The sequence below is a fragment of the Perissodus microlepis genome, chromosome 1 (genome assembly GCF_051167445.1).
Source record: "Perissodus microlepis isolate ML-2025 ecotype Zambia chromosome 1, ASM5116744v1, whole genome shotgun sequence".
NCBI lineage: Eukaryota > Metazoa > Chordata > Actinopteri > Cichliformes > Cichlidae > Perissodus > Perissodus microlepis.
The window spans coordinates 39,129,598-39,149,811 of NC_140461.1; the positions used below are offsets into that span (position 1 = coordinate 39,129,598).

Consider the following 20,214-nt stretch of genomic DNA (forward strand, 5'->3'; position numbering starts at 1 on the left):
ACAGAATTTCTTTTACAATTGTTTTAAAATCCATGATTTTAGTCTTGAACAGTTTGTTTAGTCTACGGGCTTTTTAAAAAATTGTGTGCAGGTTACCAAGGATAAGATGTTGAAACTTTTCAGAGGTCTGAAGGACAGGAAAAGGTCTGGCCCTAATGTTATTGGAGGGCAAATCCTTACTAACTGTGCTTATGAGTTAGCAGATATAATATTTTCTTTTTTGTCACGTGGGTGCTGGTCATGTTGTCACAACAGGGTTCCTTGTATTTGGAAAAAGTGCATTATTGTGCAGTTGACAAACAAAACCCAAAGTCACTCAATGACCACAGCCCTTTGGCTCTTATGAAATCACTGAGAAGTAATGGCAAAGGCCTAAAGATTAAATAAGGGTGTTTAGGGTTATGTTGATCTTGGTCTAGGTATTCCAGGATCCCCGTGTGGGGCATCATGGCATAGGCCTTCTTGTAATCAGTCCAGGCAGTGCAGGTTGGTCAGCCTGGTCTTGCAGCCTTGGCTGACTGCTCGGTCTACCAGTAGCTGGTGTTTTGCGCCTCTGGTATTCTTGCCAATTCCTTTCTGTGCTCCTCTCATGTATTGAGAGGAACAGCCAACCCAATCTGAAAAGATGAGCCGAGTTGTCAACTGTGGGAACATCATATGTTGCTAGTTTGCTTTACGATAACAAACATAACCCAAGGTTCCCGTTTGAAACCATCAGCAGACTCCCTAATCCTCCTCAATCTGTTTTCCCTCCCATGTCCTCTAATTACTGCAAAAACATTTCTGATTTCTTCACTGGAAAGATAAACAGCATCAGGTCACAGTTCAAGTCTGTACTTCTTCAACAAGTCTCTCACCCAGTTCTGTTGTCCAAGTTCAAACTAATTTCCTCAAAGCTTTTTGACAGTCTCATACATGCACACTTAATCCTGCCCAGTGGACATTATCCCTCCTAAATTCATTAAAGTCATCTCCCCCTGGCTTCTCTCTATTATAAATCACTCCCTTTCATTCAAGATTACCATAAAGCAGCCAGTGTCTGTCCTCTGCTGAACCCACTGCTCCACCCTTCCCCTGCAGCTGAGCAGCAAACCACACCATGCTACACAATGCTTACGCTAACAAGAAATGTGTAAGTTCAAGTACTGATTGCACATTATTCTATAGCACTGAGTATGTATTAATTAATACTATTTCACATAACGTCATGCAACATTGGCTCATGGGTAAATGTATACAAAAATCATCATATTTATCATATTACTTGTGTTGTGAAGACTAACATCTGCTTGCACAGATCACATTGTAGGCATGGGTATTCCTTATATGGGGAAATAACAAGTTCTTCATTAAATTTTAATGTCTAGACCTTTTAGTATTTAGTGATGATTGGTTTGTGGTGACAGGAAATTACTGTCAGTCAGTTTAAGGTCCTGAAGTTAAGGATTCCTGTGTGCGTGTTTGTTTGCACTGAACACTTAATGTGCGACTTATTTTCCTGCAAACGAATTCGGTCTGAACTCACTCACACACACACACATCCATACCTGCTCCACCCCCTCACGCCTGTTAGAATGTGTGTTGAGGCAGGTCTGCTATCAAAACTGGCTGACTGCTGAGTGAATCATATTACCCATTGTCACTGCAGACCTCAGGATGTTGCTAATGATATACATATTTTTAGCACCGAGTTAGGCTCTCCGTGTGCCCTAAGCAAAACATGATCCATTCGTCCCCACAAATATGTTAACGTCTGCAGTTTACAGTAACCAGATTTATGGTTTCTCATATGAAACAATAGGCGGAAAAAAGCTGACATTTCCTTTTAGATTTTCACTCCAGGAAATGCATTTTTACACTATATTACCAAAAGTATTCAATCACCCATCCAGGTCAATGAATTCAGCTGCACCAATTACTTCCACGGTCACTGGTGTATAAAGTCATGCACCTAGGCATGCAGACTGCTTCTGCACATATTAGTGAAAGAATGGATGACTCCCAGAAGCTCAGTGAATTCCAGCATGGTACCATGATAGGATGGCACCTGTGCAACAAGTCTAGTCATTAACTTTCTTTCCTACTAAATATTTCACATTCAACTATTTTTCGACCTTTAGTGGTTTTGTAACAAAGTGGAAGTGATTGGTAAGAGCAGCAATTTAGCCAAAAAGTGGTAGGCCACATTTAATAATGAAACGATGGAGCACTGAACTACTGTTTTGCTGGGTATCGATGATTCCATAGTTCCCTCATCCTATTCGTGTAACCCCGCCTGCTGGGGTTACTTGCGTAGTAGCAGTCCAACAGCGCCCTATTTTCATCTCTTCCCACATGTGCCTTCTTGTTCCAGTAGCCCACATATACACCATATAAACACAGTATAATTTCTTCACTGTGTGTCAATCAGGTACATACATTCTTGAATTTGCATTGCGACAAAATGCGTGACAGCATCATTCGCCCAGGCTTGCTATTCTTAGTTAAGATTGTTGTTTTGATTTACCATACCTAATCCTTATTCTGTAGTAACGCAAACATTTACTATCAGGTTTGTTTATGTTTTCCACTTTTACAGATTACCTAATATAACATCTCGGTTTAAATTAACTTGGACAAGTTTGTTAAGTTAACATTTTATTTATTTCAACTGTTAGTTTGTCCAGTTTGCTTTGTTTGAGCTCACCTTACTTACCTGCGTTCCAGGAGCAAAGGGAGGAAGTGCTGCCTCACTTCCTGTATTTATAGCTCCCTGTCTAGTGCTGATGTCACAGGAAGGGACCGGGTGAAGAGGGGGGATGATGATCTCAAGCAAACAAAATCAGTTTTAGGGGTTTGTTTGCTTGAGAGTTATATGTATTGTTGTAAAATGCAATGGCTATACCTTTGAATTGTGTTTTATTGCTGGTAAAGTGTAGCATCATAAGTGTTTGATTATGATTGTAATGTTTAGTAACACCCATTGAATGGAATATTCCACAGGAGAACATTGTGGTTGGGTAGCTTTGGGTAGAGTATTGAAGCAGAAGAACTCAGGTGTTTGAGAGAGGAGGACCAGGTTAGTGTAGCTGAGTGCATGTGACAGTCATTTTGGTTCAGTTGTGTTTATTTGTACCAAGTTAACTTTGGAGTTATTAAGCTTTTCTTATTTTTATAAATAATTTTGGTCACAATGATGATAAATAAATCACCTGCTACACTGGACAGCATCTGTCTCCTGCCGTTCTTTGGCCAATTTGTCATGCATGGAAATAAAAACCACAGATTGTTTATAAGGAATCATAAGAATTGCAGAGTGACAGAGCGTCTCCCTGTAACCATGGTTACTCATTCTTGCGAACAAATGTATGCTCACAATTTGAGCAGAGAAAAGGAGAGCAGCTGTTGTTTAAGCTTGACATCACTGTGAGCAGGATGCATGATTTTATGGTCACAATGTGATAGATTTGTGGGTATTTCTCGTTGTCCCCCTGATGGTAATAACTTGTGATGCTATAAGGAAAAATAAAAAGACACTAAAAATGGTTTACATATATTTTTCATGGAATTTTGAAAACGTTCCCAGCATTCAGGCCTAGCATACATTACTGAATGTGCATCAGACAATTGTAATCTGTAAAAACATATTAGATGCAAGGCTTTAAAAATGTTGGACACGAATATGTCTTCCTAATTTTTGTTCTATTGCCTGACTCATAACTGTCAAGTTTTATTTTTTAAATTATTTTTCTTCACCTTATGAGACGACTCAAATGCCTCATTTCCACATAACTCTGTGCACATATCCAGGCCAGAAACAGGTTCATGTGAGAACATCTGTGATCTGTGTTTGCTAAACTCCTCTTTCTGACCTGGATGACTGCGAACCTTCACACATAACTTCTCTTTCTGTTTTTCAAGTTTGGAATTTCCTCACACACACTGTGATCAAACCCTGCAGGACAACCAGAGACGTGGCACTCAGAGAATCCTGAATTGTAATCTATTGGAGAATTGCACAAAAATAAAGATAGTGGTAGATATACGGGACAGAGTTGATATATTTTTAAGATTTTTCTTTGCTTTTTCTTTATTTTAAAAAGTTGGCGATGCTACATTTATTGTAATTTAAAAATTGCTTTAAAACAACTCCTAAATAACTAAACCAGATATGCTTCACAATGCCTGCCAAGTGTGGCTGGTTGAAAAGAATTATGGATCCTGCTCTTGTTCTTCAGATTTAATAATTATCTGCCACTGATCCCTGTTGTGATCCCTTATTTTGACTCTCCCTTGATGAGCACATGATTAACGACGTTTTGTTAATATTCTGAAGTTATATAACTAGCCGTCTGTCTTCCTTATTACACAGCAATGGAGAGAGGTTGCATGGAAAATATTTGTTTGCTTAAAAACTCTCCAGCATCAGGGCACATTTTCTATTCTTTCAATACACTGTTTAATGACATGCTCTTTTCCCTTGTGGCTTTCCTCCTTTATGTTCATGTCTTCCACACAAAAGGCTGTAAGTGATGAGTGTGTGAATCACTTTCTCTCAGCCAGCACAAAGCTGTGCAACAATAAGGCTTTTGTAAAGGCTGACTGCTGTTTGGAGAGGAATACAACAGCAGGAGTCAGCCCTGGAGAAACAAAACCACCTTCATTTTCGTCACCTCCATATTGCTGCCTTTCGTTTCCTGCTTTCTTTTCTTTTTGTTCTACAAGTGGTATCACGATGTGAATCCATTTCCACTTGAGCCTTTATTCTTTTAAAACAAGTTTTGCTCAGCTAGAATATGGATGTCAACTGAATAGGAGGTCAAGTATAATTACTAACCTTGCTAAAAGCTGAGCAGCGCAATAGCAAATAGCTTTTCCACTTAGCTGTATGTCACAATTCTCGACAATATGCTTTATGCCTTTCACACATAGTGGTCACTACAGTGGACAGCTATTCAAAAGAAGCTTTCTTGTATTCGTGTCAGTGTTGATGGTGTACTTGTACATAAACCACTACATTGAGCACTGATGTGTCACTCCATACTAGGGGTGGGGGAAAAAATTGATACTGTGTAGTATCGTGATATTTTGTTTGCTAATAATGTATCGATACAGGGACAGCAGAAATCGATATTTTGTTACAAAAAAAAAGGTTTTGTGGACTGGAACATGCTCTGACTTCAGAGCATTTTGATCAGCTCCTTTTTCTGAGCAAGAATCCTGACATTCCTTCACTGTCCAAATGTGTTTAACTTTTTTTTTGGCAGCAATAAACATGACAGTTTACTTATTTTAATTTAAGACATGTTTTATTTTAATTAAGTTTAAAACTTTTTTATTTAATGTAAAATTATATTTTGTTTTAATTTACTTTCAAATTCTTCAGTTGCTGAAGGGGCTGCATAGTTTTCATAAATTTCATAGTTCAGAATAGCTATAATTGTCACGGTTTGCCAGGGCAAGCCGTGTGGAATATTTAGGACCAGGACGCGGCAGCTCTGGTGCAGGTGAGTATTTATTAACAAAGGAAAAAACAAACAACAAAGGCACTGGGAACATGAAACTGGAACCTAAACTGGATAAAACTAACAAAACAAACCAGAAACGAAGATGCAGGGAGGTCCGGGGAAATACACATGGAGAGATGCAGGGAGACCGAGGGGAAACAACACAGACGAACCAGCAACTACTATGACAGAAGACACAACTTAAATACACTCAGAGAACACAGGGAGATTACACACAGGTGGGGAACACAGCTGGGAGTGATTAACGTGACGAGACTAGGGAGGCAAACTGAAAACACTCACATAAGACGCAGACCTTTACAATAAAACAGGAACTACGCATGAAAGGACACAAACTCAGAAACGCGGACTAAATACAAGAACACACGGCAGAACGGAGTAAACACTAAACAGAGGAAGAACAGAAAACACCAAACGCTGGGTCAAAAGGACCCAGGATCATGACAATAATTGTACCAGATGGTTGCATTCAGTTAAGTTGGACTAGACTGTAATACAAACTGTTCAGTTTGTCAACAATAAAACTGACTGAAATGAGAGAAAGACTGAGTGCGAGACTTTGATATTAGATAAAATGAATATTGATAAAGTTTACCTTTATGTACAGAATCTGAATATCGCAAAATATTTTAAAAAATTGCAATAATATCGTATCGTGCGTTAAGTATTGTGATAATATCGTATCGTGGGATGTATGGTGATTCCCACCTCTACTCCATACCCTGCCACCCACTTGGACATGTATAAGTGGACATGTAAAACACTTTTTGAAAAGTACATGTTTAAAAAATGAAGTTCAAAAATCTTTTTTTCATGTCTAAAGATGAATAAAAATACTTGAGAAAAAAAATCCGGATTGAGGTTGTCATAATTCATGCATGAAAGGGTTAATAATGTCACTAAAGCTGCTCTGAGAACAGGAGAAACAATTATTTATTTTTAATTTATTTTTATTATTAAATATTAGCACGGTCAGAACATTTACTGCCATGGTCTTTTTCCATTCCTGTGCTAAAAACACAAAACTTTATCTCATTACCAAACCCTCTTCCCCTGCAGTCCCTTGTCAACTGTCCATGAACACATAATAGGGGTGAGTAGGGATGAAGGGTGTGTTGCAGGTACAAGGGAAATGGGGTATAACATTATTTCCTTATTCTTGAGCAGTGGTCCCTCTAAGCTGCGCGCCTGCGCAATCACGCACTGGCACGGTCTCCGCGCACAGAAAATCTGCTTTGTGCACAAAAAAAATCTAACCTGAATTGAAATTAAAATAAAAACGTTAACAATTCATTCTGTTCTGCAGTGTGAGTCAGTAAGTGACCAGTGACTGGCTGCTCCAGACAATGATGCAATTCACATTCGTATATACGCAGCCAATCAACGCCGTTGACAGGCCATGACAGCGTCCTTATGTGCCGACACCGGTGTTTAGCTAGCAAACGGCGTGGCTGATGTGGAGGGAAGCCACGTTAATGACAACGTGTACAACCATTGGAGATGTGAGCAGGACAGACGGCACAATTCACGGAAAACGTTTGGTACTCTCCGCCTATGAGCAAAAACAAAACCAAAAAAACCCCAGCCTTTCCTATTGGTGGAAAAATGTACCATGTCGACCAATCAAAAAACGATATGGCAACATGGCATTTAGTTGTTTAGGAAGGGTTTAGCGTTTTTGGAGTCTAGAGTTAGTGTGTTGTCTTGTGTAGTTAGTGTGTTGTCTTGTGTAGTTAGTGTGTAGTGTAGTCAATAGTTTTGTTGTGTGTGTCAGAACAATGAGGCGACTGCTGAATGTTACAGGTGTTACAGCAGTGATGCATCTGCTGCTGTCAGGCCTGCAGGTATCAGGCTGTTGTTCTCCTTCATCTCACAGTGGACAGAAATTATTTTTGGAGTGGCACAAATAATTTGTGTGGCATCAAATTTGATGCAGAACAGCTGATTGTTCTGTAAATAGTTTGAAATGCTTATTTAAAAAACCGCATTGGCTGCATTTTTAGGTAAACAGCTGCAAAAAGCTTTGTTGTTTGCAAAACTCAGTTACCTTTTTTGAAGAAGTAACTATATAATTAATTGCCAACATTGGTCATTATCTACTGTATTTTGCAGACAGAGAGTTAAAGACTCTCTCCCAGACCACAGACCCATACTCATAATACAAGTCAGAGCTTTATTTATGGTACGGGACCGCTCAGGGAGTTTGTGTGTTTGTTCAGACACATGAAAAATTAGAGGGAACATTGTTCCTGAGCAAGTAACTTTAAGGTCTCAGGTGGAAGCAGCAGCAGTTACATGAAAAATTAACTCTCTACAGTATTGTTAATAAGTCTTTCTGTCAGATTTACTGTATTTTTCAGACCATAAGGCGCACCGGATTATAAGGCGCATTAAGCAAAACTAAACAATCAGATAAGTCAAACTTTACTCAACTCATTCTTCTTGCTTTCTTCACTTCCGCACCATTGATTCATTAATGTTGAATTCGGCTCGGTTGCTCCATCCTCGTAGTGTGGATGGATTATCTCATTGTTCTCCTGACTGAAGTTTGGTCCGTTTACAGCATCCTGCCATGCGATTGCATTTGTCTCTAACCATCGGGAACCCTCACGTTAACTTTCATCAAGTGGAAAAAAGTTAGCGTTCATCCTCCAGCTTCACTGTGTTTATGTTACGCTAACATAGCTGTGTCGCTAGCCACCACGTAGCACATCATTATATACGAGCTAGTCCAACTTCAGTAACCCTACAAACATCACTGCTGTTTAGTTTTCTGTCTTCATTTATGTTGGAAGTGATAGCAGAGCTGTACGTTTGAATTTTTTCAGAAATCTCTCAGTCAGAACATGCTATATCATGTTTAGATGGAAACTAGCGAGCTAACTTCCTGCTAACTTCTAACTCCATTAAATTTAATAAATCCTGTTTTCATGGATGCCTGGATGTTAAACTTGATTGTTACACCTGGTAAAGCAGCAACGCTGATCATTTATTAAAGATGAAAGAATTTAGACAGTTTTTAACTCTCAGTGATGCCGCAGTGTTTGTTTGACTTTGGGACCTGAAGCTGACGGAGTTTTGGACCTAGATTACTCCGAGTCCGCGAGGCTCCTGACTACAGTAGCCGTAATGCTCCGACAATCCATCAAGCGGTGGGGCTTCGTAGCTAAATTTAGTGGTAACAAAACATTTTTTGACACATTTTTGAGCGCCGTGTGCCACATAAAATTGGTTCGAGGTCACTAAGCACAACCAGAATTCATACCGGATTATGAGGCACACTGTCGATTTTAAGTGCGCCTTATAGTGCAGAAAATACGGTAATTATTAATTAAATGAAAGTGCCAGAACACTGTTCTAAGTTGTTCTTTGTAGACCCTTGGGTATAAATGACAATAGTGTATAGTGTGTTGTGTACAATATTGTTTGCTAAAAGATGCATACAAATAGAACATACATTACTTGTAAGCTGACAAAAATGCTGTACCTTTGCATCCAAATGGCCATCTGTTATATGAGATGTGCTAGAGTTGCAGCTGAGAAGTTCACTTTTGTCAGTGGTTACTGACCGCTTACTATCATAAGGTTTTCATTTTGATAAAGTGGAGGTAGAAATTTAAATCACAGTTTTCAGAGTTTTTCATATCTCTTGGGCTTGGTAATACAAAGGCAGCTCTATTGTATTTGAAAGTCTCTTATCCATACAGACCACAGCTGCTCATTTTGGCCTTACCATTGGGCTGGCTTTTATTTGGTTCTATTTGATATTTTTGTGAGAATACCGTTAGGTTTAAATGACTGATAATAACTTCTGTAAGATTCCACACCTCATAATCAATTTGAATCAAGTAGCATGTCCTGTACTTAGAAGAGTAGCTTGTAAGGCTTAAGTTAAAGCATGGACTGTATGTAGAAGATTGATTTACATACCTCTTTCTATTTCACCCACCCATCAGGTTCTGTTCTCCACATTTTCAATCCTCACTAACCATTTGGCAGTTACCGTATTGGTTCTTTAAAACCAGAAGTTACGAAATTTGAATGAGATGGGGATTTGCTAAGTAACCCCAATCTAAGTGATCGTGGCCCTAACTTTAAGCCTTACTGGTATCCAGAGGGGTGAGTTATGAGAAAAATCAGCTCCCATGGGAAGTTGAAACTGTTTTTGACCTAGGCTGTAAACATGCATATTAACATGTCCATGGGATTTACTTGTTTGTTTGTCTTATCATGGTACTGCAGCTTTTTCAGACCCCCCGTTTGATTGTAGAGTACTACTAACAGAAACACATGCACTGAACCTGTTTTCACAGCCAAGTCAGGAGCCTTTTAGTCTTTAGAGAAGACAGCATGTGAACTCACTCATGAGGCACTCACACTCAATGCATCAACGAGAACACAAACTAAAGGGTAATCTGAACAGCTCTGCAAGCTCATTTATATGAACTTCTACACCGTCGTAAGTGTGCATCAGTCCAGCTCCTCGAGGAGTATTTAGATTGCACAGTCACAATAATAAATGCAGTTTAAAAACTGCTGCACATACAGGGTCTCACGTATGCACTAAATCATTATTTTAAACAACTGGTTTTGATTTACTTCTATAAATCCCCTTATCCACCAAGCAACTATACTATGATGCATTGCATTGGATTTGACAACTTGCACAATTTATGATGGTATAACACATCTGTTCTTACTTATGATGTTATTATTATTATTGTTGTTCTTGTGCGGTATTGCACTGCTGATGATAATGTTTCCAAAATATACTATACCCTCAGCTGCAAATAGAAGAATCTTTTGTGCATTCAGATTCAGGTAGTGCTGTCTTTTTAGTGGAATAAAAAAACATTCTGATGTGATTTTTCCATGCTTATCTTTTCAACAAGTGAAAACTTAGATTTGAGTTACGTATGACTTACATTTACAACAAAAGATTTTGAGACGATTCGGTTAATATGGAGACAAGACTTTCATTTCTAAAAATAAAACTGTGCAGTGATGTCACTAGGAAACGAAACAGTCCCGTAGGTTAGACAAACTGACAGCAAATGTATTTCCCAAAGTAAACATTGCATCTGTTCTGGCACGAAGCTGAACCGCTGCTCACAGATCAACACCTCTCTTCTTAACCTAGCTTCAGCAAGTCTTTCCCATAGCATAACAGTAGGGCTCCTCAGTTGTATCCCTTTGTAGCTGATGCAGTTCTGCACATTACCCTTATACTTGAAAATCAGTACCGGTACCTTATCTCTAAAGAAAAGGCCAGCCACCTTTCGGAAAAAGCTCATTTCTGCCACTTGTATCCACAGCAAGATTAGAGGCCAGATTAAATAAACAGTGATTTCCACATGGAAATTTTGTTGTTCAACTATGACATCCACAAACCTCATATTTGCTTAAATGGGCTCCTCGCAAGAAAGAAAAACAATCTTTTATTTTCCTTTTGTTGCAACCGCCTCATCAGTAATTAATTTGCTGCCAGACAAGATAAACATATTACACTAATACGCAGGGGAGAAAACCTGGGAGAAATGTTTGCTGTGAGCGCACACATGAATACAGCTAAGACGAATGTCTGAGCATTTTCACAATCTTTCATTCATACTGGACACTGATAAAGAATATTTGAAAAAAGGGGAAGCAAATAAGTAGCATTAACAATATAAAGTCTAGCAAACAGACTGAGTCTATAGTTCATTAAGTTAGCATTGTTGTGAACAGTGATTCAGAGCTCATGGTCGGCCAGTGTACCATAGCTGACTGCACTGAGAAAGTCACACTAACTGTGTCACCCATAGACAAACAGCAAGCTAATTATAAGATAAAATAGATGATGATTAATTATTATAGCGCTCTTTTATGCTCACAGCATCTTGCTGCATTTCCCACATGGCAGCATGAACTAATTAAATCTAATCAAAGCCAGCATCAGGATATTGTGTTTTGTCATTAAGTGACTCTTTTTTCAAAAACAGAACACACTTTCCATTAATTAATCTGCAGTGAACATTGCGCAGATATTAAATAAGTAACTGAAAATGCAAAATGTTGCAGCATATTTTTAGGATGTGGTTGTATCCCTGTGCAGCAGCTATGTCAGTAACAACCTCAGTCACTGCTTCCAGCTTGGCTTCTTTATGGATGGGGAGACTGTGGATGCTGGTACCACTTTTCGAACACCTGGGAATGCCACCGTAAACCTGATGGCAAAATGGCAGATTCTCCCACAGTTTACTTGTGCTGTCTGTGTCTGTCCAAACATTTCCTAAGAAAACGAACAGTATTTTTTATTCACAGTGTGGAACCTTTTCTACCAAAGAAATCGGCGTGTTTGTAAAAATGAGCATGTGAATGAGCACAGAGCGTCTAGTGTTGAGATGGGCAACAATGGAAATGCACTGATCAAAGAGAGCTGGATTTAAAGTAGCACTATAGCATAGTGTGAGACAGTGGCTGCTGCAGTCAATTATGAAAACTAAAGGAAAAATAGCAGCAACAGTGAATGTGATTTATTTCTACTTTACGAAACTATCCAGTATATCGTTAACAGAGCTATATGAAGTTACATAACCCTGTAAGACATAGTAAAAAAAAATCAAATGTTCTGAAATGCTAAATAAAGTGTATGACAAAGCTATCCTGAAATGTGGATAGCGTGTGATGTTCCATTACAGGTTTGTTCATTCAATCTTTGTCTATTTGTACATGTCTGACTGAGCCCTTTGCATTTCAATGTGATATTGTAGGTGCTTTTGGTGGCCTCCCTCTGTGAACTTGGCACTTGGTACTCTGAAACCACCTCTGAAGCCCACTGGGAGGTCTGCCGCAGCCTTTGAAAGCCTCAGGTGCAAAGTTGGTCAGCGGCAGGCTGAGAGAGATGAAGACATGCGTCGTATTCCTGGCAGCTCTGCTGCTCCCGACCATCCACGCAGGTAAGAAAAGCCAATTTACTCTGTGTCTGAGTGTGTGTGTATGTACTTAACATACCCACAGTGGTAAGTGCACGTTTCATGAAACTTGTGGTAAATTTGCATAGGGTAAGAATGTTTTCACACAAATTTAATTGAACGAGCCGCGTGTTTCAGAAGTCGTTTGGTATATTCTGATATAACCTTTGAAACCTAAGCTGTGCTGCCATGTTCTTCTTTTTTTTAAAGAGGTTTTTATCACTTGACGACTTTTCTAACCAAGCCATATTTGTTCAGGCTAATTGCACTGTCATGAACTTTAACATGCTAACCGAGTCTGAGATGTCACAGTCACAAAAGTTTTCATGTCGAAGCAGACATGAAAACTATTATGAAATGAGTTAGAATATAGTGTTAGTGCTGCCTCTGCAACCCATTTCCATCCCAGTTCCTGCTTTCATGCTTTTTCTGCTTTGTTGTTGAATCTTCCCTGGCTTTTGGCTTTTGGACTACAGTGGATCTTACATAGTGGTCTGTGGGCTAATGTCCCCAGGACCACATATTGCCATGAACACCTCCCTGCATGCACACATAGACTGACAAGGTGGAAAGAAGACCAGCCGCTCTGCCGCTGACAGAATACTAATGTTGCTCTCTTTGAGCTGGATTTGGAAATTGCATGCTGTTTTCATTTAAAGAAAAATCTTTCAATTTAAGCTCAAAAATCTTTTCTACTTGTGAGTCTGCCTGACTGTGACTGTAACCAGAAAGATGTATTGGACTACAGCAGTTCTCCGGTGCCCAAATGAAATACATCAACAGAAAAACCTTTATTTTCATGACAATTGAGCATATTTGTGGTAGGCCAGAAGTCAACCAGTAATCTGGACACATCAGCTTGTCTGAGTGATAACCTACTGACAAATTCCATTTCGGGGATGCTATTGAAGCTGCTGCAGTCAGCATGGACTCGCTATACCTCATCTCCACCCCAGCTCTTTCATTTCATGCTATTTATAGTTCTGACTTAATCAGTATAAAGGATATTGACACTGATGCTTGCACTGTTCTGTGCAGTGTTTTCCCCACTCTTCAGAGTCAATGTAGGAACATTTTATCAGCTGATCCATCCCCTTCTCTAAAAGCAACCAGAGAATTTCTTCCTTCATCATCATGACCTTCTTAATTGACTTGAAATGACATTTTTTCTGTGGCTCTGACAGGTAATATGAACATTTTGTGTAACGTGGTAATATAAGTGAGCTACACAATAGCATTTCTAAAACATACCTTTCATCAGACACCGTCCCTCTTTGGCATACTAATGGATGTAAATACATGCTTAAAGAAAAAATAACAGATGTGCAGAACATAGATAAAATAACAAGTGCTGGCTGTAGTGAAATCAATCAGCAGAAAGTACTGTGATCTATGATGTTCACCTGCAAGAATACTATTATCAACTTGTGGATTTACAGCTAAAGAGGTTTGATGGATGCTAATGTTTCTCATCAGATTGATTTCCCAGAATGGGAGAGAAGGAACGGGGGAGGCAGTGAGAGGAGAGCTGTTGTTTGGCTTGACTGAACTGAGCAGCAAAATTGGATGATTTAGGGATGCTGAATTAAATAACCAAAGATTTCCACCAACCCCTTCCTCACACATAGTAAAATACAGTGCATGCACATGTATGACATAATCATATGCATGCGCATACACTCTGCGTACATGCCTGTGGACAGAAAGAAAAGACATTCAATCTCTCTCTCTCACACACACACACACACACTCGTTTTCATATCTTAGTGAGGACATCTAATTGACATAATGCTTTCCCCAGCCGCTTACCCTAACCATCAGAACAGAATGCCTAACCCTGACCCTTTGCCTGAACCCTAAACCTGACATTAAAACAACATTTTGAGCCTCAAAAATGTCTTCAAACTCAATGAGACGGGCGTTTTGTCCCCATAAGGGACAGTTGGTCTCCACAAGTATCACAAAGACGTCTAAACACACAAACACACACACACACACACACACTACAGGCTTGTGTTTACCTGGATTTTGTACGGGAAAGTAGAATTCTTTATCTCAAAGGCATTGGGCCAAGTAAGGTCACAGCCGATCCTGGCCCTACATTGTGTGTGTGAGTGTGTGTGTGTGTGTGTGTGTGTGTGTGTGTGTGTGTGTGTGTGTGTGTGTGTGTGTGTGTGAGTGTGCCTAAAGCATTACAAAAGTTCTTCCACTTTAAACTTAACACACGTATCTGCATCTTTCTTCATGGCTCTTTTTTAATGCAGCTTTAGTCAGACTGCAAACAGAGAAAATCTTTCTCATCACAACCATAAGAGCTCCCCAATCTGATGCAGATCTACTTTTTATTAGAGGCTTAGTAATGGTGCTGCATATCAATGAGCGGCTCGAACTCTGAGGAATTTGGTGACATCATGATACGTGAGCATAACTGGAAGTAATCGGAATTTTTTTTTTAGTTGTTTTTTCTTCTATGGATTAGTGGGCAGGCAAAGAATGACTGATGAAGAATGATTTCAGTCTTATGTCCTGGTTCACCATTTAATGCAGCTGGATTCAACTGCCAATATTGCTGTTTGCTGTCGGTTTTATAACCAGTATGACCTGAAAAATATATGGGAGATGGACTTTAATGATTCAGAATGTGACTGACAATATCATGTAGTAGAGGACGCTGATGCCAAAGTGGCCTTCTCCCATATAGTACACAACAGGATGTACTTCAGAAGAATTCGCATTACTGGACATACTCAGTGTCTGAGCGTCTTTAGAAGAGGGAGCTGCTTGGAAACAATGTGTAGGAGGCCACACAGGCCTAACTTGATTATTGTTACTCTAACATCAATCCCGTGTGGCTGTGTAATAAAACATGAGTAATGTTAATGTCTATATTTCCAGCAATGTCGCTGGGTTTGCAGCCTGTTACAAAAGATTATTTTCATGGCTATGAATAATTAACTCCACAGCAGGTAAGATCTTTCAACTTACCTGTCTGGATTTTTTAATGCTTATAGTTAGAGGCCACTTTAAAAGACAGGCTTGTTGAGAAATTGGAAGCTGTACCCGATTGATTTCTGCTTGGCTTTACCTCATATTTATGACTATCTGACAAACGATGTGGCTGCCTGTGAGTTTGAGGGTCCTGTGCTGCATCTGGTGTTCTTAGGACTGCGCTCTTCTGGACAGAAATATTGGATGTTGGTCCTTGGATCAGCTGGAGCCACTGTTGCATTCAACCTGCACATCTCCTCAAGCTCACCTCAGCTTGTACTTGTTGATCTTCTCGTGTTCCTTTTTCCTGATGATACTATCACTCAGTATAGCTATATCTGTCATTACAGCCATCTTCCTATGCCTTTCCACGACTACCATGTTGCTGGTTGTTAGCCATCACCAGTTTGTCTGTTTGTATCTTGAAGTCCCACAGGACCTTACCCATTTTGGCCTCAGGACTTCCAGGCCATGCTCAGCACAGATATTCCTGTATATTGTGCCGGTTCCTGCCCTGCCATGATTAGTGCCTATGTGTTCTGTCCAGTCCAGCTTTGTCCAGCCACTGGTAGGATTTCTGGATGTCAGCCACGTCTTTTATCTGCCTGTGGTACATACTGTGCAGGGGCCTGTCCTTCCATGATGGTTCTTCTCCTTCCTCCCCTTCTTTCTTTCTTTTTGCTGCCTGTGGTGTTCGCTAAGCACGCGCTCAGTTATGGCCATCTTCCTGATGTATTTGTGAATATTCGTTGTCTCATACTGGATGGTGGTTCTGACATTCACTAGTCCTCAGCTTCCTTTCTTTCGTTTAGCATACGGTCTCAGGGTGCTGGTTTTAGGGTGAAACCCTCCGTGCATGGTAAAGAGCTCCCTTGTCTTGATGTCAGTGGCTTCTATCTCCTACTTTGGCCAGTTTATTATCCCATCAGGGTATCTTCTGACTACTTTCCCTCCCTTTGTTGCCATCTGACTACACTTCTCTAGTCTGAATGACTTTCTAAAGCCATTGCTGTAGATCCTAGTGTGGATCATTGAATCGATGTCACCCATGTAAAGGAGGTGGCTGATGATTGCTCCATTCCGTGGTCGGTATCTGTAGCCAATTTTGTCAATGATCTCTCAGAGGGGGTTCAGGCCTATGCAGAACAGCAGTCGGGACAGAGCATCTCCTTGGGATTGGTACTGTAGATCAGCTGGTTGGTTGCAGCGATGGTCACAGTAGGGATTTTCCGTAATGCTGCATTCACATCTTCTAATAGATGATGCTGAAGGTGCATTGAGTGCGAGAGCAGCTGACCTGACGGATAGGATCATGGCAAAGGTAGAAACCTGGACCCTCCGGGGGCGATTACCAAGACTATGTGAAGTACCGCAGAATTACCTGTGGCACTTCCAGATAAAGACAGCAAACTGGTGATGGTTAGCCAACCGGAGGAAGAAGGCCATATAAGTCTATCTTATATTGTAAAGTAGACTCATAGTAGGGTCTACCTTACAATATAAAGTGCCTTGAGGTGACTGTTTTGATTTGGGGCTGTATAAATAAAACTGACTTGAATTGAATTAAAGATGATGTCATAGTTGAGTCTCAAACAGTGAAGAGCATGAGGCGATCGTGGCTCAAGAGTTGGGAGTTCGCCTTGTAATCGGAAGGTTGCCGGTTCGAGCCCCGGCTTGGACAGTCTCGGTCGTTGTGTCCTTGGGCAAGACACTTCACCCGTTGCCTACTGGTGGTGGTCAGAGGGCCCGGTGGCGCCAGTGTCCGGCAGCCTCGCCTCTGTCAGTGCGCCCCAGGGTGGCTGTGGCTACAATGTAGCTGCCATCACCAGTGTGTGAATGGGTGGATGACAGGTTGTGTAAAGCGCTTCGGGGTCCTTAGGGACTAGAAAAGCGCTATACAAATACAGGCCATTTACCATTAAAACCTACTGGGAAAATGCTAGCGGGAGTCCTTTGAACTTTGTAGCTTCTCCATCTACCACTGTTTGTTTTATACATGGAAAATCTAAAGCTACAGACATTACGTTAAAATAATAATAATGTATACTTTATAGATCCCCGTGGGGAAATTCCTGTCTGCATTTAACTCATTCAGTGATGCAGTGGGCAGCCATTGGGCAGCCATTGGGCAGCCATTGGGCACCCAGGGAGCAGTGTGTAGGGACGGTACCTTCCTCAGTGGTACCTCAGGGTAGCCATTCAGTGGATTCGAACCCCTAACCTTCCGATCATGGGGCCACCACTGAGCAATAAATATGCAGATGAACTGTTAACTTTGTCTGACACAATGTTTAACATAGGCAGCTCACTGAAGGCTGACAGCAGCTGTCCCTCTTTAAATCGTAGTAATATCTGCAGCAACCATGGGGGAGTCTAAAGGAGGCATGGGGTGTACTAAACCATATTGTCTTTATTTTTCAGATTTAAAGTGTAACAAATACAATAATAATAACTGCATTCATATTTAAAAATATAAATATAAAAGTTTTTTTTTCTAGGCCAATAAAAATGTGCAAGGGCTGTAAGACTGAGGCACTGACCTGGGGCTGTCTCTTAATCCACTTATGTAAAATTTAATTAAATTGCATTTGTTAAATTACAGTGGTGTCATGTTTGATTGCATTTTTAAGAACTTGTCCTAGCTTGGCTCTTTTAGTATAGAACCTTTTCATTCTTTTTTGACTTCCAATGGGTGTTATCACATGGACAGACAAATTTAATTAAGAAAAGCATTGTGAAATATGACAGACACATATTTCTTATGAACAAGAATTTATTTTTGAACACTGAAACAGTGATGGGCTGAAAATCTGATCATTTTAAGTAACTTAAAAAACATAAATGAAAAGGATCAGCTGTTTAAAGTCCTTCTCTTACCATGTGTTGTTGTGTGTGCCATGCCTCTTGCGTCCACTGAAGGTAAAAACACCTAAAAGATACACTTGTGCGTTTACAGTTGAAGCTCCACCTGCAGCCCCATCTTTCCTTTCACTTCACTTTCACTTGGTGAATTTTAGGAGCTGAGACATCCTTCATTTAAGCACCAACATACAGTAGTGAGTCATAGACAGGAGGATGAAGAGGAGATGCGGTCGCACAAAACAGAAAGAAATGTGGTAATGTAGTGTAGTTTTTAATACTTTTTGCATGAAATAATCTGCTTTTAGTGACCAACAGTGAAAAAGCGGTTAAAAAGATCACCAGCTTTGTAGTCCTTCTGTGAAATGATCCCACAGCTTCAGAGTTGGATACAAAAAACAAGGTGCAATCAACAAAGTTCTCAGATTTGATATTTATCTGTAATCAATGAAAGTCTGTGATCCACATATGTGAGGGCACAACAATATTTGTTCTGACAGCTGTGACTAGCATCATCACTTCTTTCTGCTGCAGGGAAGTCAGACTGGGCTTCACCAAAGAAGGACAATCAATCTTAGGGAGCACTGAAGATGCACTAAGAAACTCTATATTTCATTTTCCTTTGCTTTGTTGGCCACCTGTATATTTTAAACGTTTGTATTTTTTGATGTCTATAAAATGTAACTGAAAAACATTCAGTATATAACAGTGTACAATATTTGTCCCTAAACATGGATGTAAAAATGATGCTGAACCAACTGTTCTGAAATCTTTTCATGAGTGAAATGTACACATGCTGATCTCATTGACTGATGAGCTGATCAAAGTTAATGGTGTTTTTTTCTGTGTCATTCAGTATGCCCAGATAAGGAGCCAGGACTGCAGCCATGGATGCCAGGACACAGTGAAGACCACCGTGTGACGATCAGTTATGGCAGGAAGGTCCTTCTCACAACTTCAGCTACTGTCCACTCTATTGAGATTCTCAGCGGAGGTAAACTGAACAAATCTATCATGTCTTTATCTTTCTCTAAACTGAAGTGATATTTCAGGAGACCGGTGAAGAAAAGCTTCAGCATAGGAAGAAAACTAGCAAGAGAAAGGAAGAAGAAAGAGACCATGATTCTTACATGCTTCAGAGATAACAAAAGGTGTCCCATAGTTGCAGTGGTTTGGGATTGTGGTTTGAATTTAGCTGAACCCAACACAGACCCACCAGAGAAAAGTAACATTTGGACTGTGTAATATGAGCAGTAGGTGAGGTGTTTTGGTGAGGAGTAGGGGGGCATAGCTTATCTGTGTTTGAAATGGTCCACGAAAAGTCTTTCAGTCTAACTAAGGCTGCAGCTACACTGGGATTTACAGTTACTGAACGCCAGAACCCCCCAAACCCCAACTGCAGCCTCAGTCTCAGAGGAGCTCAACAAATTTTGCCACTCTGCCAGTTGGTCCAAGCACATTCTCATCCCCCTACTATACACCCTGTACATCGATGACTGCTCACCAACCCACCTCAACTAACGTCATTGTCAAGTATGCTGATGACAGCACCATGGTAGGGCTCATCTGTGATGGAGATGAGACAGTGTACTGGGCAGAGATGGAAAACATGTCTGGCTGTTGCTCTGAAAATAGCCTGAAGCTGAATATCCTTCAAACAAAAGAACTTATAATGGACTTCAGGAGACACGGACTGGTCCCCTCTCATTTTAAATGGGGAACTGGTGGAATCTGTCTCCACCTTCAGATTTCTGGACACCTGATCTCATCTCTGCTGATCTCGTTCACAACACCATTGCCCTGGTAAAGAACAGCAGCTGCACTTTCTCCATGTCCCGAGGAAGAGTAACTTGAACCAGAAGCTGCTGCTGGCCTTCTACCACTCCTCAGTGGAAAGCATGCTCTCC

The 20,214-nt window shown here is 40.4% G+C and overlaps 1 protein-coding gene across 4 annotated transcripts in view; it reads left to right on the top strand.

Moving 5' to 3' along the window:
- The window catches only part of cemip (cell migration inducing hyaluronidase 1), a 158,979-nt gene that overhangs the window by 52,434 nt on the left and 86,331 nt on the right, over positions 1-20,214 (top strand). For all 4 annotated transcript variants that reach the window (XM_084923324.1, XM_084923315.1, XM_084923333.1 and 1 more), the window contains exons 2-3: positions 12,260-12,445; positions 19,164-19,301. In XM_084923324.1, the coding sequence (XP_084779450.1) occupies positions 12,391-12,445; positions 19,164-19,301 (193 nt within the window). In that variant the 5' untranslated portion in view covers positions 12,260-12,390. The remainder of the gene's footprint in view (positions 1-12,259; positions 12,446-19,163; positions 19,302-20,214) is intronic.